We start from the raw sequence: 21104 nt of genomic DNA, 5'->3' as shown, positions 1-21104 counted from the left end.
TAAATTTTCTTGACATTACAACTAAAAAAGAAAATGGTAAACATACATTTAACATCTTTAGAAAACCAACAGCCACAGACACAATAATACATTCCACATCCAACCACCCCCACAGCCAGAAACTTGCAGCACTAAGACACATGTTACATAGATTAAACAGAATCCCACTCAGCAAGAGAAACTATGAACAAGAAATGAGTACAATCATACAAATAGCTAGGAACAACGGGTATAACACACATGTGGTACACAAGCTCAATCAAAAAATAAAAATACAAATAAAAAACAAACACAACAGTTCAACAATACAAAAGAACTCACAAGCTGAAAACTTACAAACACACTCAACGAACACACACAATGACAACACCACACAGAAAAGAACCAGATGGTACACCATGACCTACACACATAAACTAACACACAGAGTTGCAAACATCCTAAAGAGACAGGGCTTCAAAATAGCATATAAGCCTGGGCAAACCCTTCAATCACACCTAAGCCAGCCAGCTACCAAGAGAGACAAATTCCAACAATCAGGAATATATAAACTTGAATGTCAAAGTTGTGATGCAGTATACATAGGCATGACATGCAGGAATTTTCAAACAAGATACAAAGAACATATCAGATGTTGGAAGTATGAAAAACCATTCCACATTTGCAGAGCATTTAAAACACTACAACCATCATCCTACAAACATGGAACAAGAAATGAAAATAATGAGAATAAGCAACCATGACAAACATCTTATACAAATGCAAGAAAACTTCCACATCCAGAAAGCCATAGCAGAAAACAAACATGTGATAAATGAACAAACACACATCAGCACAGGCTCCCTACTACACTTGGTAAAGGAAATGATAACATAAAACAAAAAATAATTAAAAAAAAGAAAACTCTTCCCCACATCATCTGGAGACACACACACACACACACACACACACACACACACACACACACAGCACAAAAAATATATATCACACCAAAACACACACACACACACACACACACACACACACACACACACACACACACACACACACAAATGCATACACGAACAGACCACAGATACTTCAATAGTTACACTCATAAGTTTGGCAATAACATTCGATCTTTGGCAAAAACATTTGACAGTCGGCAACAGAAACCAAAACATTGCTTTAAAACAAGCGTTCAGTGCATAATGTTGTGGAATGGGGAAAAAACCGCAAATTGGCGTTCATAAGAAGAAGAACAACACCAAAAATGCAACAGGAGCGTAATATGTAGGAAATTGTCCATGCAACCTGTAAGTACAGTTCAAAACATTACTACTTAATAGGAAATACCAACCACCAGAACTGTTTATAACCTATAGGCACAATGACAAAAATGTAAATAAAATAGCTAACATATGTACATATTCCAGGCCACTGATCATGCCTTGCAGAAAATAAAGACTAAACGCATATGGCACTAAAATTGTGCTTTATTCAGTTGTTGTCAGACGGTCCGTAAGTAAAAATTATTACTATACCGTAATATTCTGGAAAGAATCCCACAGGCCAGTAGTGGTTGCAAGCACATTCAGAGAAACTGTGGAAGGAACTCCATCACAATGGCCAGAGAACAATTTCAAATCCCCTGTTCTCAACTTAAGAGCCCAGTGTCATAAAATAGTACTGCACATCACTCAGTAGTAAGGATGTAAGAGCAGACTTATAAAGATAAAAATATATGCGAATTTTCCTTAAAATATAAAATATTTTGCAAATATTCCAAAATTGAATATTTTACTGTAATTAATGACTATCAGCGTGTTTCTTCAAAATTCTACATATCAAGAGGACTAACATTTAATGCAGAATGCTAAATGGAATCTCACATGAAGAGAGGGCATGAAATAAGTGATGGCTGATTAGATGTATGCCTACTTGCAGAATGACAGCTATGATAGAGACTTTTACGAAGATATAATAGCTTTCCGCAGCTTGATGTACATTTTTAAATCTCTAATTACATACCTCCCTCTTGTTATTTTGTTGAATCACTGACATATACCTCACTCCCCAAGCCCCACTCCCTTCCCCCCACTCTCTCTCTCTACCCCTTTGGAATGAGACATATGAAGCAAGTTGGTGCAGTTGCAGTTAAGGAACTAGACTCTATTTAAGAGTAGCAGGGTTCAAATACATATATAGGTTTTCCATGGTTTCTCTAAGCCACTTCAAGTGAATTATTTGCTAAGGGCATACCCAATTCGTACCACCCACATCTGCCTCAAATGACCTACATGTTAACCAGATAAACCTAAACTGTTCTGGATCACTCTTTCACAAAATGCCATCAGTGATATTTAATGGGTGTGTCCAGTACTAATCCATTTAGCACAAAATGTCTTTCTTCGAAGTTAAAATCATCCTGACAAAACAACCAAACAGGTATAAAATCCCAAATGTTAAAAGATGTTTTTTTCACAAAGCAAATTATTCTGAAAAATGCTAATAAACTTACCCAAATCCAGGACTGAAGCACCAATAATTTATCTGCTTTCCCTTGTTACTTGTCAGATTCGTTGTTCTGTTAGATAACCAAGTATCTGTCTTGCTCTTAGTTGACTTGAATTCCTCATAAGTTATAAAGACCTACAAATAAAGGTAACATTACATTATGACTCATTTCTCATAACATATGCATGTGACTATGTCACATACTAACAGACATAAGGAGCAATAGAGTGCTTTAAAACTGAAAAGAGATGAAAGTGGTAATCTGTGCCATGATTAAAACCCAAGCTGAAAAAAGCTCAATCACAAACTACATTTTTATCAATGGGAAATAAAGTGCAAAAACCAAGACATTTTTCTTAAACAACAATGGTGATATAAAAATTATTCAAAATTTACCATAAAAGGAGATTTCAATCTTTTCCTACTGAAAACTTCAAAGCCTGCTAGCTTCATAAACACACAGATCAATATTGACAAATAGCAAGATTCATAAATAACCCATTTCACATAATTTATTTCTTTTGAGCTGTTGCGCAGTTTTATCAAGAGAGAACTAAATTGTAGCATAGATCACAAATCAGGCACATGCTGATATGCTATGCATAAATCATCAATATCTCATGGTAGAAGACATTCAGAGAGATACATGCATATTCATCACTCTTAAAGCAACATTTGGAACTCTTCAGACTGTTTCAGGCTTGGTCCAACAACTAATTACTTCAAAAATAATGAAAATTTACTGGCACCATGTTTACATGTGACACAGAGGCAAAAATCAAATTTCAGAAGCTTGTTTTTTTTCTCTCTCATGTTTAAATGTTAGGCATGAATCAATTCTGTTAGTCGAATTAAATGTCAGTTTGCAAGAATCAGTTGCTTTACACGACTTTCATCTGTTAATCAGCTGTTCCTGTTATGGCAGTAAAATTAAGTGTGATTATCAGTATTTTCAAAGCCAATACCCACCACGACAGCATAAATTTACATGCCAACTAGTACTGCAGATGATGAAAAGATTGAAGGAATGTATGATGAGACAAAAGAAATTATTCAGATAGCTAATGGAGAAGGTAGATGAAACTTTAATAATTATGGTGGACTGGAAATCAATAGTATGAAAATGAAGAGAATGAAAAATGTTAGGAGGATAAGGGTTGGGGGACAGAGATGAATAAGGAAGTTGCCTGGTAGAATTTTGCACAGAGCATAACTTAATCATCACTAACATTTGGCTTAAGAATTATGACATTGGAAGGTTCCACATTGTACAGGGTGGTCACAAACAGCCTTAAAAGTCTGTAACAGCGTTGCAGGAGAGACTGTGCTGAGAAATAACTAAGAAAAAATTCAATATGTTTCACCGTTTCAGAGTTATTTAACATTGAAGTTAGCCAGTCAGGTCGAAACTTGTACACATTCAAGCAGCCTGCCAGAGGTAGTGCCAGCAAACATGTTCTTTATTTGGTTTCCTCAAAGAAAACATACATATCTTTTGCTCACCTAGCTTAAATTTATCATTTCCTAAAAAGGCATGCTTTAACTGGTAATATGAGCATTATAACAAGTGGTAACTCACGAATCCACAAATGTCTGTGCATTACCACATTTTAGCATGTGCAAGTGCTTGAATTTGTGTTCACTGACCTGACTGGCTAACTTCAACACTAAATAACTCAGAAACTCTGCAATGTTTCGAATTTTTTTCTTAACGATTATTTCTCAGCACAATCTCCCTTGAACATCCTTACAAACTTTTCATATGCTTCTAATCACTCTGTATAATAGTAAGACGAAAATTTCATGATCAGATTTTAAACTGTGCAAATTTTCCAGAGGCAGATGTGGACTCTAAGCAAAATTTATTGGTTATCAACAGCAGATTAAAACTGAAGAAATTACAAAAGGGTATGAAATCAAAGAGATGGGACCTGGATAAGCTGAAAGAACCAGAGGTTGTTGAGGCTTTCAAAGGGAGCATTAGGTGACTACTGACTGAATCAGGGGAAAGAAATACAGTAGAAATGAATGAGTAGCTTTGAGTGATGAAATAGTGAAGGCAACAGAAGTCAAACAGGTAACACAAGACTACGAGAAATCCTTGGACATCGACAGGAGATACTGAATTTCTATATCTACATCAATACTCTGCAACCACTGCGAAGTGAATGGCAGATGGTATGTTCCATCGTACCAGTTATTAGCATTTCTTCCGGTTCCATTCACGTATGAATTGCATGAAGAGTTATTGTTTGAATAGCTCTGTGTGATCTAATTATTCTAATCTTGTCTTCAAAATCCCTATGTGAGTGATGCATAGGAGATAGCAGTATTTCCTAGAGTCATTATTTAAATCCATTTCTTGAAACTTTGTTAGTAGACTTCCTCAGGTTAGTTTATGCCTCTTTTCACAAGTCTTCCACTTCAGTTTCTCCAGCAGCTCGGTAACACTCTCCTATGGGTCAAACAAACCTGTGATCATTTGTGCCACTCTTCTCTGTATATGTTTAACATCCCCCCCCCCCTCTGTGTTAGTCCTATTTGGTATGAGTTTCACACACTTGACCAATATTACAGAATGGGTCATACGAGTTATTTGTAAGAAATCTACTTTGTAAACTGATTGCACTTCCCCACAGTATTCTACCAATAAACTAAATCTATCACCTGCTTCACCCACAATCAAGCCTATGTGAGCACTCCATTTCATATCCCTACAAAGTGTTGCACCCATGTATTTGTATGAGTTGTCTGATTCCCAATGTGGTTCTTTAATACTTAAGTCATAGGAGACTACATTTTTCATTTTGTGAGGTGCACAATTTTACATTTCTGAGCATTTTAATCAAGTTGCCAATCTTTGCACCACTTCGAAACTTATCAAAATCTGACTGGATATTCATGCAGCTTCTTTCAGACATTACTTCATTATAAGATAACTGCATCAACTGCAAAAAGTCTGAGGTAGCTATTAACATTGTCCACAAGGTCATTAATATACAACATGAACAGCATGAATCAGAATACAGTTCCCTGGGGCACACTTGAAGTTCCTTCTACACTTGACGGTGACTCTCTATCCAAGACTATATGTTGCATCCTTCCTATCAAAATGACATCAGCTCAGTCACAAATTTCACTTTATACCCCCATATAATCGAACTTTTGATAATAAATGTAGGTATGGTACTGAGTCAAATGCTTTTCAAAAGTCAAGAAATACTGCATCTACCTGAATGCCCTGATTCCAAGCTTTCAATATGTAATGTGAGAAAAGTGTAAGTCAGGTTTCACATGATCAATGTTTTCGGAATCCATGATCTATTCGAGATACCTCATTATGTTTGAGCTCAGAATATGGTCCAAGATTTTACAACAAATCAATGTCAAGGATACTGGATGGCAATTTGTGGATAACTTCTAATTAATGAAAGGATGAAATAGAAAAATGCAACAAATGAAGCAAGCAAGAGGGAATACAGACATCTAGAAAATGAGACAGACAGGGTGTACAAAATTGCTAGGGGACAAATGCATGGCTACAGTAGCTTGTATAATAGGAGAGTGATAGATACCATCAATAGGAAAATTAAAGAGGCCTTTGGAGGAAAGAGAAGCAGCTCAGATGCAAAAACCAAGACTAAGCAAGAAGGGAAATGTGAAAGGTGGAAAGAGTATAGAGGGGCTACACACAGGAAATGAATTCTATGGCAATATTAGAGAGGGTAGAAGAAGTAGCTTAAGTTGAGATGGGAAATTCAATACTGTGAGAAGTATTTGATGGAGCACTGGAAGACCTAAGCCGAAACAAGGCCTCTGGAGCAGATGATGTTCCCTCATTAACTACCAATATCACTGAGAGAGCCAGCCATGACAAAAGTATTCCATCCAGTGTGCAAGATGTATGGGACAAGCAACATACCCTCAGACTTCAAGAATAATGTAATAATTCCAATTCCAAAGACTTCAGTTGCTGAAAGGTGTGAATACTACTGAACTATCAGTTTAATAAGCTTTGGTTACAAAATACTGACATGAATTACTTACAGAGGAATGGGAAGTTGGTGGATGCTGACCTCAAGGAAGATCAGTTTGGGTTCTGAAGAAATATAGGAACTTGTGAAGCAATACTGACTGGCTACGTCTTCACCTAGGAAACAGTTAAGAAAGGTGAACCTATGTTTGTGGCATCCACTGGTTTAGAAAAAGCACTTGGTAATCTCGAGTGGAATTCTGAAAGTGGCAGAAACAGACATTATTAACAAGAGTTGAACGGCATGAAATCGAAGCAATGGTTGAGAAGGGCGTGAGACAGGTTTGTAGCCTATCCCCAGGTTTAGACCATCTGTACACAGAGCAAGCAATAAAGGGAAAAAAAGGAAGAATTGGAGATGGAATTAGAGCTCAATGAGAAGAAATCATAACTTTTGAGGTTTGCCAGTGACATAATTCTGACAGAAACAGCAAAGGACTTGGAAGAGCAAGTAAACAGAATGGACAGCGTCTTGAAAGAATGATACAATATGAACATCAACAAAAGTAAAATAAGGATAATGGAATGTAGTCCAATTAAATCAGGTGATGCTGAGGGAATTAGGTTAGGAAACAAGACACTAAAAGTAGCAGATGAGTTTTGGTATTTGAACAGCAAAATAACTGATGATGGCTGAAGTAGAGAGGATGTAAAATGTATACTAGCAGTGGCAAGAAAAGTGTTTCTGAAGAAGAGAAATTTGCTAACACTGGGTATAGATTTAAGTATTAGAAAGTCTTTTCTGAAAGTATCTGTACAGATTGTAGTCATGTATGGGAGTGAAATGTGGACAAAAACAGTTCAGAGAAGAAGAAAATAGAAGCTTTTAAAAGGTGGTGCCACAGAAGAATGCTGAAGATTACATGGGTAGATCACATAACTAATAAGGAGGTACTCCACAAAACTAGGGAGAAAAGAAATCTGTGGCACAACCTGACTAGAAGAAGGGATCAGTTGATAGGACACATTCTAAGACATCAAGGAGTCACCAATTTAGTACTGGAGGGAAATTTGTGTGTGAGTGGGGGGGGGGGGGGGGGGGGGGGAGGAGAGGTAAAAATTGTACAAGAAGACCAAGAGATGAATATGCTACGCAGGTTCAAATGGGTTTCATTGGGAGTAGTTATTCAAAGTTGAAGAGGCTTGCACACGGTAAGAGTAGTATGGTAGTATGGACAGCTGCATCAAACCAGTCTTCAGATCAACAACTATGACTAACACAACAACAACAAATCAATACCTCAATAGCTTCCTCTTTTATATAATAAATAAAAAAAAGAAAGAAAGAAAAGAGAGAGAGAGAGAGAGTATAATGCTCTTACAGATGTCAGTGACTATGTAAGGAGGAAGGAGGAGAAGATCAGTCAAGAAAGATGTTTAAAAATCTTATCCACATGGATTGCTGAATCTGAAACTGCTTAGTACAACCACCTACATCACTCACATTTTGTGAAAAACTGAGAAATGATCACTGGTGGTACATTACTGCACTCCAATTTAATATATCAGCATTTATGTAACAGGTTGGTGCATAAGTTCAAAGTGTTTTTGTTTTGCATGTTGGTTGCTATGGTTTACATAAGGTTGTAGAAGCATTATTCACTAGGGGTAAGATTGATACTGCCTACAGGAAAATTAAACAGACCTTTGGAGAAAAGAGAACCATTTGTATGAATATCAAGAGCTCAGATGGAAAACCAGTTCTAAGCAAAGAAGGGAAAGCAGAAAGGTGTAAGGAGTATATAGAGGGTCTATATAAGGGCGATGTACTTGAGGGCAATATCATGGAAATTGTAGAGGACGTAGATGAAGATGAAATGGGGGATATTATACTGCATGAAGAGTTTGATAGAGCACTGAAAGACATAAGTCGAAACAAGGTCCTGGGAGTAGACAACATTCCATCAGTACTACTGACAGCCTTGGGAGAACCAACCCTGATAAAACTCTACCATCCGGTGAGCAAGACGAACCAGACACGTGAAGTACCTTAGACTTCAAGAAGAATATAGTAATTCCAATCCCAAAGAAATCAGGTGTTGACACGTGTGAAAATTACTGAACTATCAATTTTATAAGTCACAGTTGCAAAATACTAACACGAATTCTTTACAGACGAATGAAAAAACTGGTAGAAGCTGACCTCGGGGAAGATCGGTTTGGATTCCGTACAAATGTTGGAACACATGAGGCCATACTGACCCAACAACTTATCTTAGAAGAAGGAAAGGCAAATCTATGTTTCTACCATTTGCCAACTTGGAGAAAGTTTGACAATGTTGACTGAAATACTCTCTTTCAAATTCTGAAGGTGGCAGGGATCAAACATAGGGACTGAAGGGCTGTTTATAATTTGTACAGAAACCAGATGTCAGTTATAAGAGTCAAGGGGCATGAAAGGGAAGCTGTGGTTGAGAAGAGAGTGAGGCAGGGTTGTAGCCTATCCCCAATGTTATTCAATCTGTACATTGAGCATGCAGTAAAGGAAACAAAAGAAAAATTTAGAGTAGGAATTAAAAGCCATGTACAAGAAATAGAAACTTTGAGGTTTGCCAGTGACATTGTAATTCTGTCAGAGAAAGCAAAGGACCTGGAAGAACAGTTAAACGGAATGGACAGTGTCTTGAAAGGACGATATAAGATGAAGATAAACAAAAACTAGGATAATGGAATGTAGTTGCATTAAATCAGGTGATGCAGAGAGAATTAGATTAGGAAATGAGACACTTAAAATAGTAGATGAGTTTTGCTATTTGGGGAGCAAAGTAACCGATGATGGTCAGAGTAGAGAGGATACAAAATATAGACTGGCTATGGCTAGGGAATCGTTTATGCAGAAAAGAAATTTGTTAACACTGGGTATAGAATTAAGTGTCAGGAAGTATTTTCTCAAAATATTTATATGGAGTGTAGCCTTGTATGGAAGTAAAAGATGGCCAATAAATGGTTTAAACAAGAAGAGAATAGAAGCTTTCGAAATGTGGTGCTACAGAAGAATGCTGAAGATTAGATGGGTAGATTACGTAACTAATGAAAAGGTAATGAATAGAATTGGGGAGAAGAGAAATTTGTGGCACAACTTGACTAGAAGAAGGGATCGGTTGGTAGGACATGTTCTGAGGCATCAAGGGATCACCAATTCAGTGTTGGAGGGCAGCATGGAGGGTAAAAACCATAGAGGGAGACAAAGAGATGAATGCACTAAGCAGATTCAGAAGGATGTAGGTTGCAGTAAGTACTGGGAGATGAAGAAGCTTGCACAGGATAGAGTAGCATGGAGAGCTGCATCAAACCAGTCAGGACTGAAGACCACAACAACAACATGGTTTTATTTACTGATTGTTATTTTTTTATTTATAGTTCACTGTTGCTATTTGAATTCATCTATTGTCGTTTTGTCATTTGGAGGTAGTGAGTGGAGCTGTGGATGCTAGAAAATGGAGTGCCAAGTGGAGAAATAGGAACATTTCCGACCTATTCTTCTGTTTGAGTTCAATAAAGGAGTGACAGCAGCAAAGGCAGCCAGAAACATGTGTTGTGTATGGGGATAATGTCATCAGACAGAGCACAGCAAGAAAATGGCTTTCTCATTTTAAAGAGGTTTGTTTCAATGTTAGTGAGTCTCCACATTCAGGAAGACCTTCAGGGTTTGATGAAGACCATTTAAACACATTAATCCACAACAGTCCATGTCAGTGCACTCAAGAACTGGCAAATGTGTTGAACTGTGATCATTCCACCATCGTGCAACATTCACATGCAACGGGGAAGGTTCAAAAATTGGGTGTATGGGTACTGCATGCTTAAGCTAAAATCACAAAAATCAATGGGTGGCCGTAGTGCATCTCTGCTTATTCATCATCAATTGGTTCATGAACAACACCAACCATTCCTATCCTATATCGTTAATGGTGACCAGAAATGGTGTCTTTATACTAATGTAAGGAAAAGAAAGGAATGGTTCAGACCAAACAAAGCAGCAACTCCCCATACAAAGACCAGTGCACATCCACCAAAGGATGACTGTGTAGTGTACTATAAATTGCTTTCCTGAGGTGTAACCACTGCTGCTGACATTTATAGTCTTGACGTCTTGCAGATGAAACCCAAGAACAAGAAAAAGGAAGACTGCACAAAATGATGCTACTCCACGATAACGACCACCCATATTCTGCTAGACTACCCAAAAACACTACACAGGAGTCATCTGCACACATCTTATTAACTTGATTTTCCAGATAAAAACACGCTCCACCTCAAAACCATGTGAATTCTATAGTCCCAGAATTGAAAACTTTCCCAGCATTAGCAGACCATTGTAAACAGTGAAGGAGAATATACTACTGGTGGCTGTGTCTCTTTTACATGTACCTGTTGTGTTTATTAAACTTATGGGAAAATGCTACAAATTTGTGCACTAACCCAATATCTCATTCCATCTATAAAGATAAAATGTGCTTATCTCCAAATAAATAAAGGAGCAGCAGCACCAGTGCTCGCAGTGTGCTTTCAGTTGCCTGAGACTACAGTCGTGTGTGTGAGTTGCGTTTGCGTATGTGTGTCTATTGTTGACAAACTCCTTAATTGCCAAAAGCTATAATTGTGAAAGTCTTTTTGTTGTGCCTATCTCTGACTCAGCATCTCTCCACTATATGGTGAGTAGCAAATTTCCTTCTCATAATATTGTTGCTCATATTTTTTTCTCACACATCTGTCTCATCATTTTGAAAATCAACAAGAAAGCCATTACATACAGAGCCTATTTGTTTTTCGTGTGTGCAGAGATCCATTTGCTTGAAACTTCCTGGGAGATTAAAACTGTATGCTGGATCAAGAGGCAAACTTGTGAACTTTGCCTTTCATAGGCAAGTGCTCTACTGGTTAAGCTAACCAAGCACGACTCATAAACCATCCTCACAGCTTTACTTCTGTCAGTACCCTATCTCCTGGACATATGGTACTGGTGGAAATAAAGATGTGAAGATGGATTGTGAGTCGTGCTTGGGTAGCTCAGTTGATAAAGCACTTGCCCGTGAAAGTCGAAGGTCCCGAGTTCGAGTCTCAGTCTGGATCATAGTTTTTAATCTGGAGGAAATTTCATATCAGTGCAAACCCCACTGCAGAGTGAAGATTTCTTTTGGAACCATTCCCCAGGCTGTGGCTAAGCCATGTCTTGCCAGAATCTTTTCTTCCATGAGTGCTAGTCTTTCAAGTTTCACACAGAATGAGATTTCATCCATTTCATTTTCCCCTTTACAGCTTCCACAAGGTGATCCCAGAAACTGTCGTCTTCCCCAGACTTTCTCCAACGAATCCACCATCAAATCTACTATCATACAGCTCTTTTCCTGATCTCATAAATGAATTCCATGTGGGATGGTCTCCTCTGGTAATGTCTTCCTTTTGAAGATGGGATACGGTGGAAGTTTATTGCCATCTTCTGTAATGCACATCATCTCTGTGCATCTTAGTTTCTCCGTTCATCTTAGTTTCTCCATTCCAGTTGTCCTCACAAGGACACTTTCTGAGCCAGTTGGAGCAACAGAGGTGTTATGAGGTGTATCAAAAAACAATGGCATCTGGTCTGTGTTACCAACCTGGGTGAGGAAACAGTCATATTGCTGTTGCACTTGTATTACATAACGGTGGAACTCGATTATTTTATCTGTGTAGTCTCAAGCTAAACAATGACGCAAAGACGTTCTCCTTCGTAGACCGAGAATTTGTCATCTCATAAAACAAATCACCCAACCAACGCTTGCTTTAAAATCTTTTCTGTCAATGCTGAGCATGACAGCTATCTCACAAGCTTTGTTCTGAATCATTTTGTAAGAGGTAGCACAAACATCATTCTGAAGTTCATTGACATAACCAATTACATCACTATAAATTTCAGCATATTTCCCTGTTTGAAGCCCATGGAAAGATTCGAAGCTTACCTTTGCAGCCATGTGTTTATCTTCTTGCCTCCATCAACAACATATTGAGTTAGGATCAACAGAGAAAGGTCTTCCTGCAGCTTTTAATCCATTTGTATTGGTGCAAGGTAACACTTAATGACAACTTTACTTTTTAGAGTTCTATCAGTTCTCCATGTTTGGATTTCTCCTGTCCTGTCCTGTCCCCTCCTGTCCTGTCCTGACCTGTCCTCCTCAGACTTGTGGTTAATGCCACAGCTGAGGTGATCATGTCTAGTGTGTCATTTACTCAACATTTCACTTTCATACATACTCAACATTTTACTTTCATATATAGTTCAGTTCTTGTTCCATTGACTTCCTACTGGTCTCCGGTGGAGCCACCAGAGACCGGTAGAAATTCAATGGAAGTAGCCGTTTCCTACTGGTGGTCCATACCGCCGTTTCCTACAGGTGGACCATACAGCCATTTCCTACTTTGCTGTAGTGCCGTCACTATTTTTTGGCCAATACTGTGGAAAATAGCAGCTCAGCCACAGCAGATGAAGAAGCCATAAACAGAAAGTGGCGGGCAAGGCACTGGCATCACAGTCACAGGAACAGGGCTGTTTATGCACTGTAGGGCCAATCAAGCTGGGGACCAAAATCCTGTTGGAACAGCAGAAATATGGGGCTCTTGCAGGTCACACCAAGCAGTTCCTACACCACTGATCCACAGATCAGTTATTCCGTACATAGCTGTAAGCAGTACATCAGCACAACAAATGAGTTTTTAACCATTATAAACAACAGTCAATTCTAGCAGAGGCATTTACAAAAAAGCAGCACTTATTACAACAAGAGGGCTATGGAGGGAGCCACAGGTCAGCAAGCAGCCACTACAACTTTGGACCTTTGCCACTGCTGGACCATTTTCTAGCACCAAGTCTTTCTAACTAGACTTTGCACCTTTCTATTGGTGGGCCGCCTCCAGGCTCACTTCAGCCGAAGCCATACTCCTTCCCTGGCAATACGGCTGCTGCCCTCCTACAATGGTATTGGTGTCCTGGCACCATGTGCCTTTGCTCAGAAGGTCAAATTCTCCTGGAAGCTGTCACCCCTACAACAGTTCTAGCACACTTCTGCACCACTGTGACCTTCCATAAACGCCCATGCCATAGGTGACTGGGGCATGTGCTGCTGAATGGGCTTCTGGGTGACAGCTTTCATGGATGCCTATGTCACGGCCAGCTTCTTGTCTGACAGCTGGCCACCGCAGGGCACCATGTGTCATCCATGCCACATGACAAAGGGGAGGAAAGGGGGGTCACCATGCTACAAGTGTAGCACCACAAATCTCAATAAAATGTTTAACTCTCTCGTGTAGTCTTCCTGAGTTACCAATGGTCTGCACACTCGCTGCAACCCAACTCTGCACAAATGCAGGTCACGGTCTTCACGAAACCTTCTGATCTTCCATGCATTCAACATCAATGTTGGGTTCAAAGTGTTAAAGGGACCCTTATAGGGCCAGGTAATTACATACATTTAAACAGGATCATGCAATTGCTGTGATTTGCTTTCCTGCTACAGTTTAAACGCTTTCAGCAAATCTCACCCATTATTTTTAACTTATCATCAATTTTATTGCTTACTGTTTCTATTATTATCATTATTATTATTATTATTATTACTGTATATAGCATCTGATACTGTTGGAGAATGGACAAAATGTTCTTGGGTACTCAAGCCATGTCAATATGATAAAATTTTCAAGCTTTTGTCATTTGCCCCCACAACCATCCCCATGAGCTAAAATTTCTGACTGTCAGGGTATGTAAGATGTCCACTGTATACACACAAGGCAGCAGCATCAACAACATTCTGGAAATAGGCTGAATTAATGCATATTCACAAGGTGAGCCAAGGAGCCCATCACAGCACTGACCCACCATGGGTGCACTGACATCAGCAAGCATACGGAATCAGCCCCACATTCGAAACTGCTCATCCCGCAGAAATGTAAGTGACAAGAATTTCCCTCTGTTTCTGTTTGGTGCCCAAGGTTTGCTCCTTGACCTACTAAGTGCATAGCCATGTTCTCTGTAGAAGTTTTTGCACCAAATTCAAATACTGACTACCACTTTTATGGTAAAACCTCGAAACAGTCATCTGAGCCAAGATTATCGTGTTCTCAAACAGTATTCTGTGACCAATATCTAGGCACTGTTCTGTCATGGCTGAATTGTATAGTTCTCTTTGTTTTATATGGTGCTTCTGTTCAGCACAGTGCACACCAACTGTGTGGGTGGTTTGTTCTACATACTAACAATTGGATGTTATCATTATTAATTTGTCATGTTAAGCAGAATCCAAACTGTCAAGGTGAACCTAACACAATTCACTAGATGTTGGTGCCACGTGGATTAGTCACCAGAAACACGACACACAGACAGTCATTAATATCATTGGAATATCTGTGTTATTGTACATTGCACCTTTGGAAGATGGCAAAACTAGTAATTCCCATCCAATGAAATACCATGGAAGCAAGTACAGTATGTCTGCACTATACTTAGCAAAGTATTACACACACATGTAAACAAATGACAAGACGTGGATGAGATGACTAAAAACTACTCTAAATTTCATGTCAGCAAATACGGTAACGGAAAATCCTTGGTGGAATATAAATAACTGAAGGAGCAAAAGGTAAGAACTCTCTTTACTGCTGAGTCCTTGAGTGGTCAGTAGGCATAAAAATAAGACTGAAAGCACTGCTAAACTTTCAGACAATGTACTTCCTTGGAGCTAATTAGCACAGAATACACAGATACCTACATAGCTATTTTACCCTACGCGATTGTATTGTATTGGTACTGCAGCTGAACTGCCCCAAAATAGTACAAAAGACCAAGAGTGTGGTGTCATGCAGCTTCTAGATGGATAAAGAGCCCCTTCAGGGCCCTCCAACACTTTAAGTACATATTAATTTGTATGGGGTGGCAACAGGAAGGGCATCCGGCCACCCCTTAAAAATTAACCAAGCTAAATCCGACCTTAACCATGCTGACCCTGTGCAAAATGCGGGACAAAGGCACTAGCACACACACACACACACACACACACACACACACACACACACACACACACACATACATATATGCCTGTGTCCTTACACTGTGCTCATTCAGCTGGCGAATGACCCGCAATGTACGGAGACAGGTGCGTGCATGTGAGTGAATAGGGGGAGGAGAGGGGGAGGGAGAGGGAGAGGGAGGGGGGCAGAGAGAGAGAGAGAGAGAGGGAGGGGGGCAGAGAGAGAGAGAGAGAGAGAGAGAGAGAGAGAGAGAGAGGGGGGGGGGAGGGGGGAGGGGGGAGAGAGAGGGGGAGGGGGAGGGAGGGGGAGAGAGGGGGAGGGGGAGAGAGGGGGAGGGGGGAGGGAGGGGGAGAGGGAGGGGGGAGAGGGAGGGGGGAGAGAGAGGGGGAGGGGGAGAGAGGGGGGAGAGAGAGGGGGGAGGGGGAGAGAGGGGGGGTGGGGGGGAGGGAGGAGGGGGAGGGAGGAGGGAGGGAGAGAGAGAGAGAGAGAGAGAGAGAGAGAGAGTGGGAGTGTGTGTGTGTGTGTGTGTGTGTGTGTGTGTGTTTGTGTGTGTGTCTCCTACATCTTGAGAAAGGAATTTCATTCTGAAACCTAGAAAAGCAAACCTCTGTGCCATTTGTTTGTGTATCTGTTGATGGTGCAGCACTTCTGCTTTCCCATGAGTCATCTCTTTATTGCTAAATAATTTGTTAAAATCTTTATTCCACAAAGAAGACATGTAGTCGTCATCTTTTAGTTGCAGCAGGAGGTAGAGGTAGGGGGAGGGGAAAGGAGTTGTTGATGTCGTCGTCGTCGTGGGAGGAGGAGGAGGAGGAGGAGGAGGAGTTAGTGGTGACATCAAGTTCTTCAAACACATATATGTAATAACCTCAAGTTTAATATGTCACAAACACACACAAACAAGTAACTCTACAGTTAATTAATAGGTTTTAAAAGGAAGGAAGACTAGGGTGTAATATTCCATAACGGATCGATCATTATAGATAAAGCCTAAGCTCAAATGGGGGTAGGGTACGAAGAAAATCAGCATTTCTTTTCAAAGGAACCATCCCAGTATTTGACTTAAGTTGTTTAGGAAAACACTGAAGACCTAAAACTGGAAGGATGGGTGGAAATTTGAACTTTCGGGCTCCAGTAGTTTAAATATGTGCCAAATCACAGGTGTCAGGTTTATGAAAGGAAAACATATTTAACATAAATTGCATTCCAGTTGTGATAGTGAAATAACCTAGCTCCAAAATCACAAAGTCAATGAAATACTACCCAAAATGGGAGCTAAAACATTTATCTACCAGTATGACTGTATCTGTAACATCAGTACAGTGCAGAACTTGCTATGGAAGTATTATCACATTGTGAAACTCACCTTATAGCAGCGTTTAACATGATCAATGTGTCGGGATGAATTTACATCTGTACTAAATGCTATCCTCAGCACTTCTACAAATTTCTGTAGACCTGTACCCTTCCTCTGGAATGGTGATGTACTTGTTGTTGACAAATACTGGATAATTTTACTAAGTAAGTCAACAACAAGATTTTTTCTGCCATGTGTAATCTGTTAAAAAGAAAGTTACTTTAGAATCATGAAAAACAGTGACAAAATAAAATAAAATTTGTTTCTTGGGAGAACTAAATATCAAAATACATCCGAAAAGTACAAGCTCTCAACAATTCACCTCAGCTTTAGACATAAGCTCAAAAAGAAAGCTTCCAGGATATGTGCTACCCTCTGGAGTAACCTCAACTGCATCAACTGCCTTTTCCAGTTCCAGGAACATTGTCTTAAGGACACACAAATCATCTGCTGTGAAGTCCTTCGGTGTTGAATCACCATCGGACTGAGTAAATCCAGTCTGCGTTTCAGCATACATGTCTTCCATTACCTGGGAAAAATTAAAGGTACTGTCTGTTACATACCAAAATAACAATACTTTCGAATGTGTTACATTGTAAGACAGACATCTGCTGTTAAAAAAGTTTGATAATATCCATTATTGTAACACTCTGTACAACACTTCAGCATACTCAGTCTGAGAGAGAGAAAAGCGGGAGGGAGGGGGTTGGGATTGAGAGAGAGAGAGAGAGAGAGAGAGAGAGAGAGAGAGAGAGAGAGAGAAAATGGGGGGGGGGGGGGGGTAGGGATGAGTGGGTATGATGCTGTGGTGGAAAACAAACAGACATAATAGAGAACAGTCATTTGGTGTGGCGACATAGTACAGGGTGTATACGCGGACAAGGAAAAAAATATTCCCGGATTTCCTGGTTAAAAACACACTATCTCCCAGGTGAAAATACACTTCTTCCGTTTTAAGTGACATTATACTTTTCCTCATAACTGTAAAACTTATCAGTCCTTTGAATGGTCATGGTTATGGTTTTATACACCGGCATAGAATTTCTCAGCCCTTTAGAAAACAGAACTCAGACAAAAAAGACCATGTCCGCTGCACATTTTCGTATTGCTAAAGTACAAATTCGAATTTCACCAAACACTGCATGTTACTTTCCGAAGCATTGAAAATGAGATTGCGATGCACTTTTGTAAGCCAGTCATAACTTACGCCACGTGATCTCGCCAGCTGATACAGCGGATATTCAGAGCTTAGGACACACGATGTAGTCAACCAATAGCATTATCACTGTTAAGTAGCATGTACACACAAATAGGAAAAGTTTATGGTGTAAATTAATATACATAGTGTTGCTACAAGAAAAGCAGAGCTTTCACATATAATACTGGTCTCGACGAATAATAAGCTGCAAGAGAAGTGAAGCTTTCATGCATAATGTTGATCTTTTTTGTGTGTGTTACACTTTAAGATACGTCACACAAATGTACCAGTAAAATTTTTAATACCGACATAAATGTCTGATCTTCTGAGCTCGAAATTTTTTCCAAATGGTCATCCTCAAATAAGTGATTATTAAAAGAGAGTCAAACTCTCTGTTATTTAACAAATTCATCACACATTCTCATACTTAGTTCATCTTGCGTAAAAAGAAATTTACTTTGAAAGCAACATTTTTCAATCAATCATTCACAATGTTTTCCCGCAACCTGTCAGGAAGAGGTTCGTTTCAGCAGTTGCCAGAGGGCTCCAGATAACAGGCGTCACCACAGTTGCACAGCTATGATGACACAGCAAGCCCGTATGTTCGTACAAGTAAAATATTAGAAGATCTTACGTTATGACATAAAAGAAACAAGACATCAGAGGAATTTCATGAACCAAACTAAAATGCATAATTCGGCTTAAAGTGCACATTCGTATGTTCAGATTCGGTTGTAAATTTTCTTGGAGTACCAGTGTATATCTCATTTTTGGTTCTTTATTATAGCATAATGCCATATGTGCTAGAAGATGGAAACATGCTCTTTTGAAATGCAGTGAACAGTTGAAACTAGCCAATAGTGTGGAATTAAACACTTTGTTTCAATAAATTGACTGCCTCAGTGGATAAGATTAATAAAGCCATATTTATTTAGCAAATCGACAAAAATAACTTCGTTGTTCTGCAAGGCGATTAAAGCTTAACTGGAAATGCTGCCCGAGGCAGATGCCCCGGTTTGCTGCCAATAAATATGGCAGCTTGCGCACGCCAGTAAAATTTTTCCGGGTAGCATCTTGCACAGCTAACATCCACACATTTGTAGCCAGAAGCGAGAGAAGGTACATGCACGACTCAACTGTGCATGCGCATGGGCTTGCTTGCAACTCCTCACACGAATCTAACGTAAACAGTTATGACGTCATGCTCATCAGAGGCAATTTGTTGTTATGAAGCATAGCATAGAGCTCCTAATGACTTTGACACATTTTGCTACTGGAAGGAGCACTGTGTTTTGCTGCGTATATGGCACATTTCCTTTGCAACTTCAGTTTTATTTTAGTTTTTTCCTCTTGTTCATGTTTTATTGCTGCAGTATCATTCTGCAGTGGCAGGATGCAGTAATATCCTTTGTTAGATTATAATTTCTGCCAGTCAAAATTACATAAACATAACTGAAAACTAAAACAAAAAAAGTCCTGGAATTCTAAAAAAATTCCCACTTTTCTCCCGGATGAAAAAATTCCCGGGTTTTTCCCGGACCTCCTGTTTGTCCTGGGTCGAATACACCCTGTAGTAGCTAGAGAGAGTGCATATATATTTTATAAAATTAATGTTGCCTATTGCAGGAAGACACTATTATATAAAATGAATAATGTCATAAAATAAGTCATGTCACATACAAGAGAGCCTGCAACAGCAGAAGGCAAAGAACCCCCAAATCATGTAAGGATCTGGTGATAAAATAAATGGACACACTTACCTTTCTTATTCCTACCAAGCAAATACTGCTAATCACTGAAGGAAAGAACACACAGATACTAACCTGAGTAACCTCTTGTATGCACAGGGCAATATCAGAACTTGAGATTTGGAAAGAGGCAGATTCTTCACACATTTTCTCAATATTATGTGCCTCATCCAGAATTATAACATTGTTCTGAAAAGAAGATGTGATTATTAGTTCAGTATTGTGATAGACACATGATTCTTTAACAACAGCAATCTCGTATATAAAACCATCAGTGCATATTAACAACAGCTACCTTGGGAAAGAAAACCCTGACACTGCAATTTGCATGCATACTTCAAGTCGGTAACACAGAGAACTATATGAATGCACGGTGTCTATTCTTTCAGACATGTTCAAAAAGAACAGACACCACACATCCATGTAACTGATTTGCCTCGATGGATAATAAATCTACCATCTTCAGTGCGGATGCACATTTACATCTGATCTCCTGCAGGAATCTGAAAGTAGTGAGGATGGAGGACATGGACAGGGACTATAGATAAGCGGCACAGGTGAGAATGTGGGTCAGGTGAGAAGCATGCCAAGATAGTCCACACATCTGCAATAAACACTGTGACTACGTATCACTGTAGTTAACGCAACTGCCTAGTAAGCAGGAGATTCAGGGTTCAAATTCTGTTCCAGCAAATATTTTCACTCATCACCGCTGATTCTGCATAAAGTCCTGATGCAGATGACAACAATAGTCCCTTCCGTTTCCTTTCTCTCTCTGTAACATAGACAAAGTTGTATTACTCCCAAGTGCCCTTACTTTACTTTTAACATATATACCATCTGATCAAAAATATCTGGCTACCCCTATGTAATACAGAACTAACCACACCATGTCATGAGAGATGGACCTGCCACTGCAGAAATGAGGCAGGGAGTATTGTGTTGTCAGTATAGAAGCAGTAACAGTGGGACAGATCAGTCTTGTGACTTCATAAGTGGACTAGTGATTGAGCGTCACCCAGGTAACAAATACATCAGGGGCATTACAACCCTTCTACAGCTGCCCAAGTCAACTGCTCGTGATGCGATTGTGAAGTGGAAACGTGAAGAAGGAACAACCTCAGCCAAACAAAGACCAGGCAGTGCTCATGTGCTGATGGACAGAGACCGTCAAATATTGGGGTGACAGTGGATGACTTGAAATGAGTGTTTTGGAGTAATGACCACAGTATACCCTGCAGCAATCAGCTGAAAGGCTTTTGGTTTGGTAAATGC

General features: G+C 39.6%; 1 protein-coding gene across 1 annotated transcript in view; it reads right to left on the bottom strand.

Annotated features, from left to right (window-relative positions):
• Positions 1-21104, bottom strand: part of LOC124605357 (regulator of telomere elongation helicase 1 homolog) — a 125792-nt gene that overhangs the window by 94124 nt on the left and 10564 nt on the right. Inside the window, exons 5-8 of the mRNA XM_047136983.1 lie at positions 19905-20018; positions 17206-17412; positions 16893-17084; positions 2501-2631 (exon numbers count right to left, since the gene is read on the bottom strand). Coding sequence (XP_046992939.1) covers positions 2501-2631; positions 16893-17084; positions 17206-17412; positions 19905-20018 — 644 coding nt within the window. The remainder of the gene's footprint in view (positions 1-2500; positions 2632-16892; positions 17085-17205; positions 17413-19904; positions 20019-21104) is intronic.

This window comes from Schistocerca americana, chromosome 3 (genome assembly GCF_021461395.2).
Source record: "Schistocerca americana isolate TAMUIC-IGC-003095 chromosome 3, iqSchAmer2.1, whole genome shotgun sequence".
NCBI lineage: Eukaryota > Metazoa > Arthropoda > Insecta > Orthoptera > Acrididae > Schistocerca > Schistocerca americana.
The sequence above is the reverse complement of the archived record's forward strand: the minus strand, read 5'-3'. Positions and strand labels throughout refer to the sequence as shown.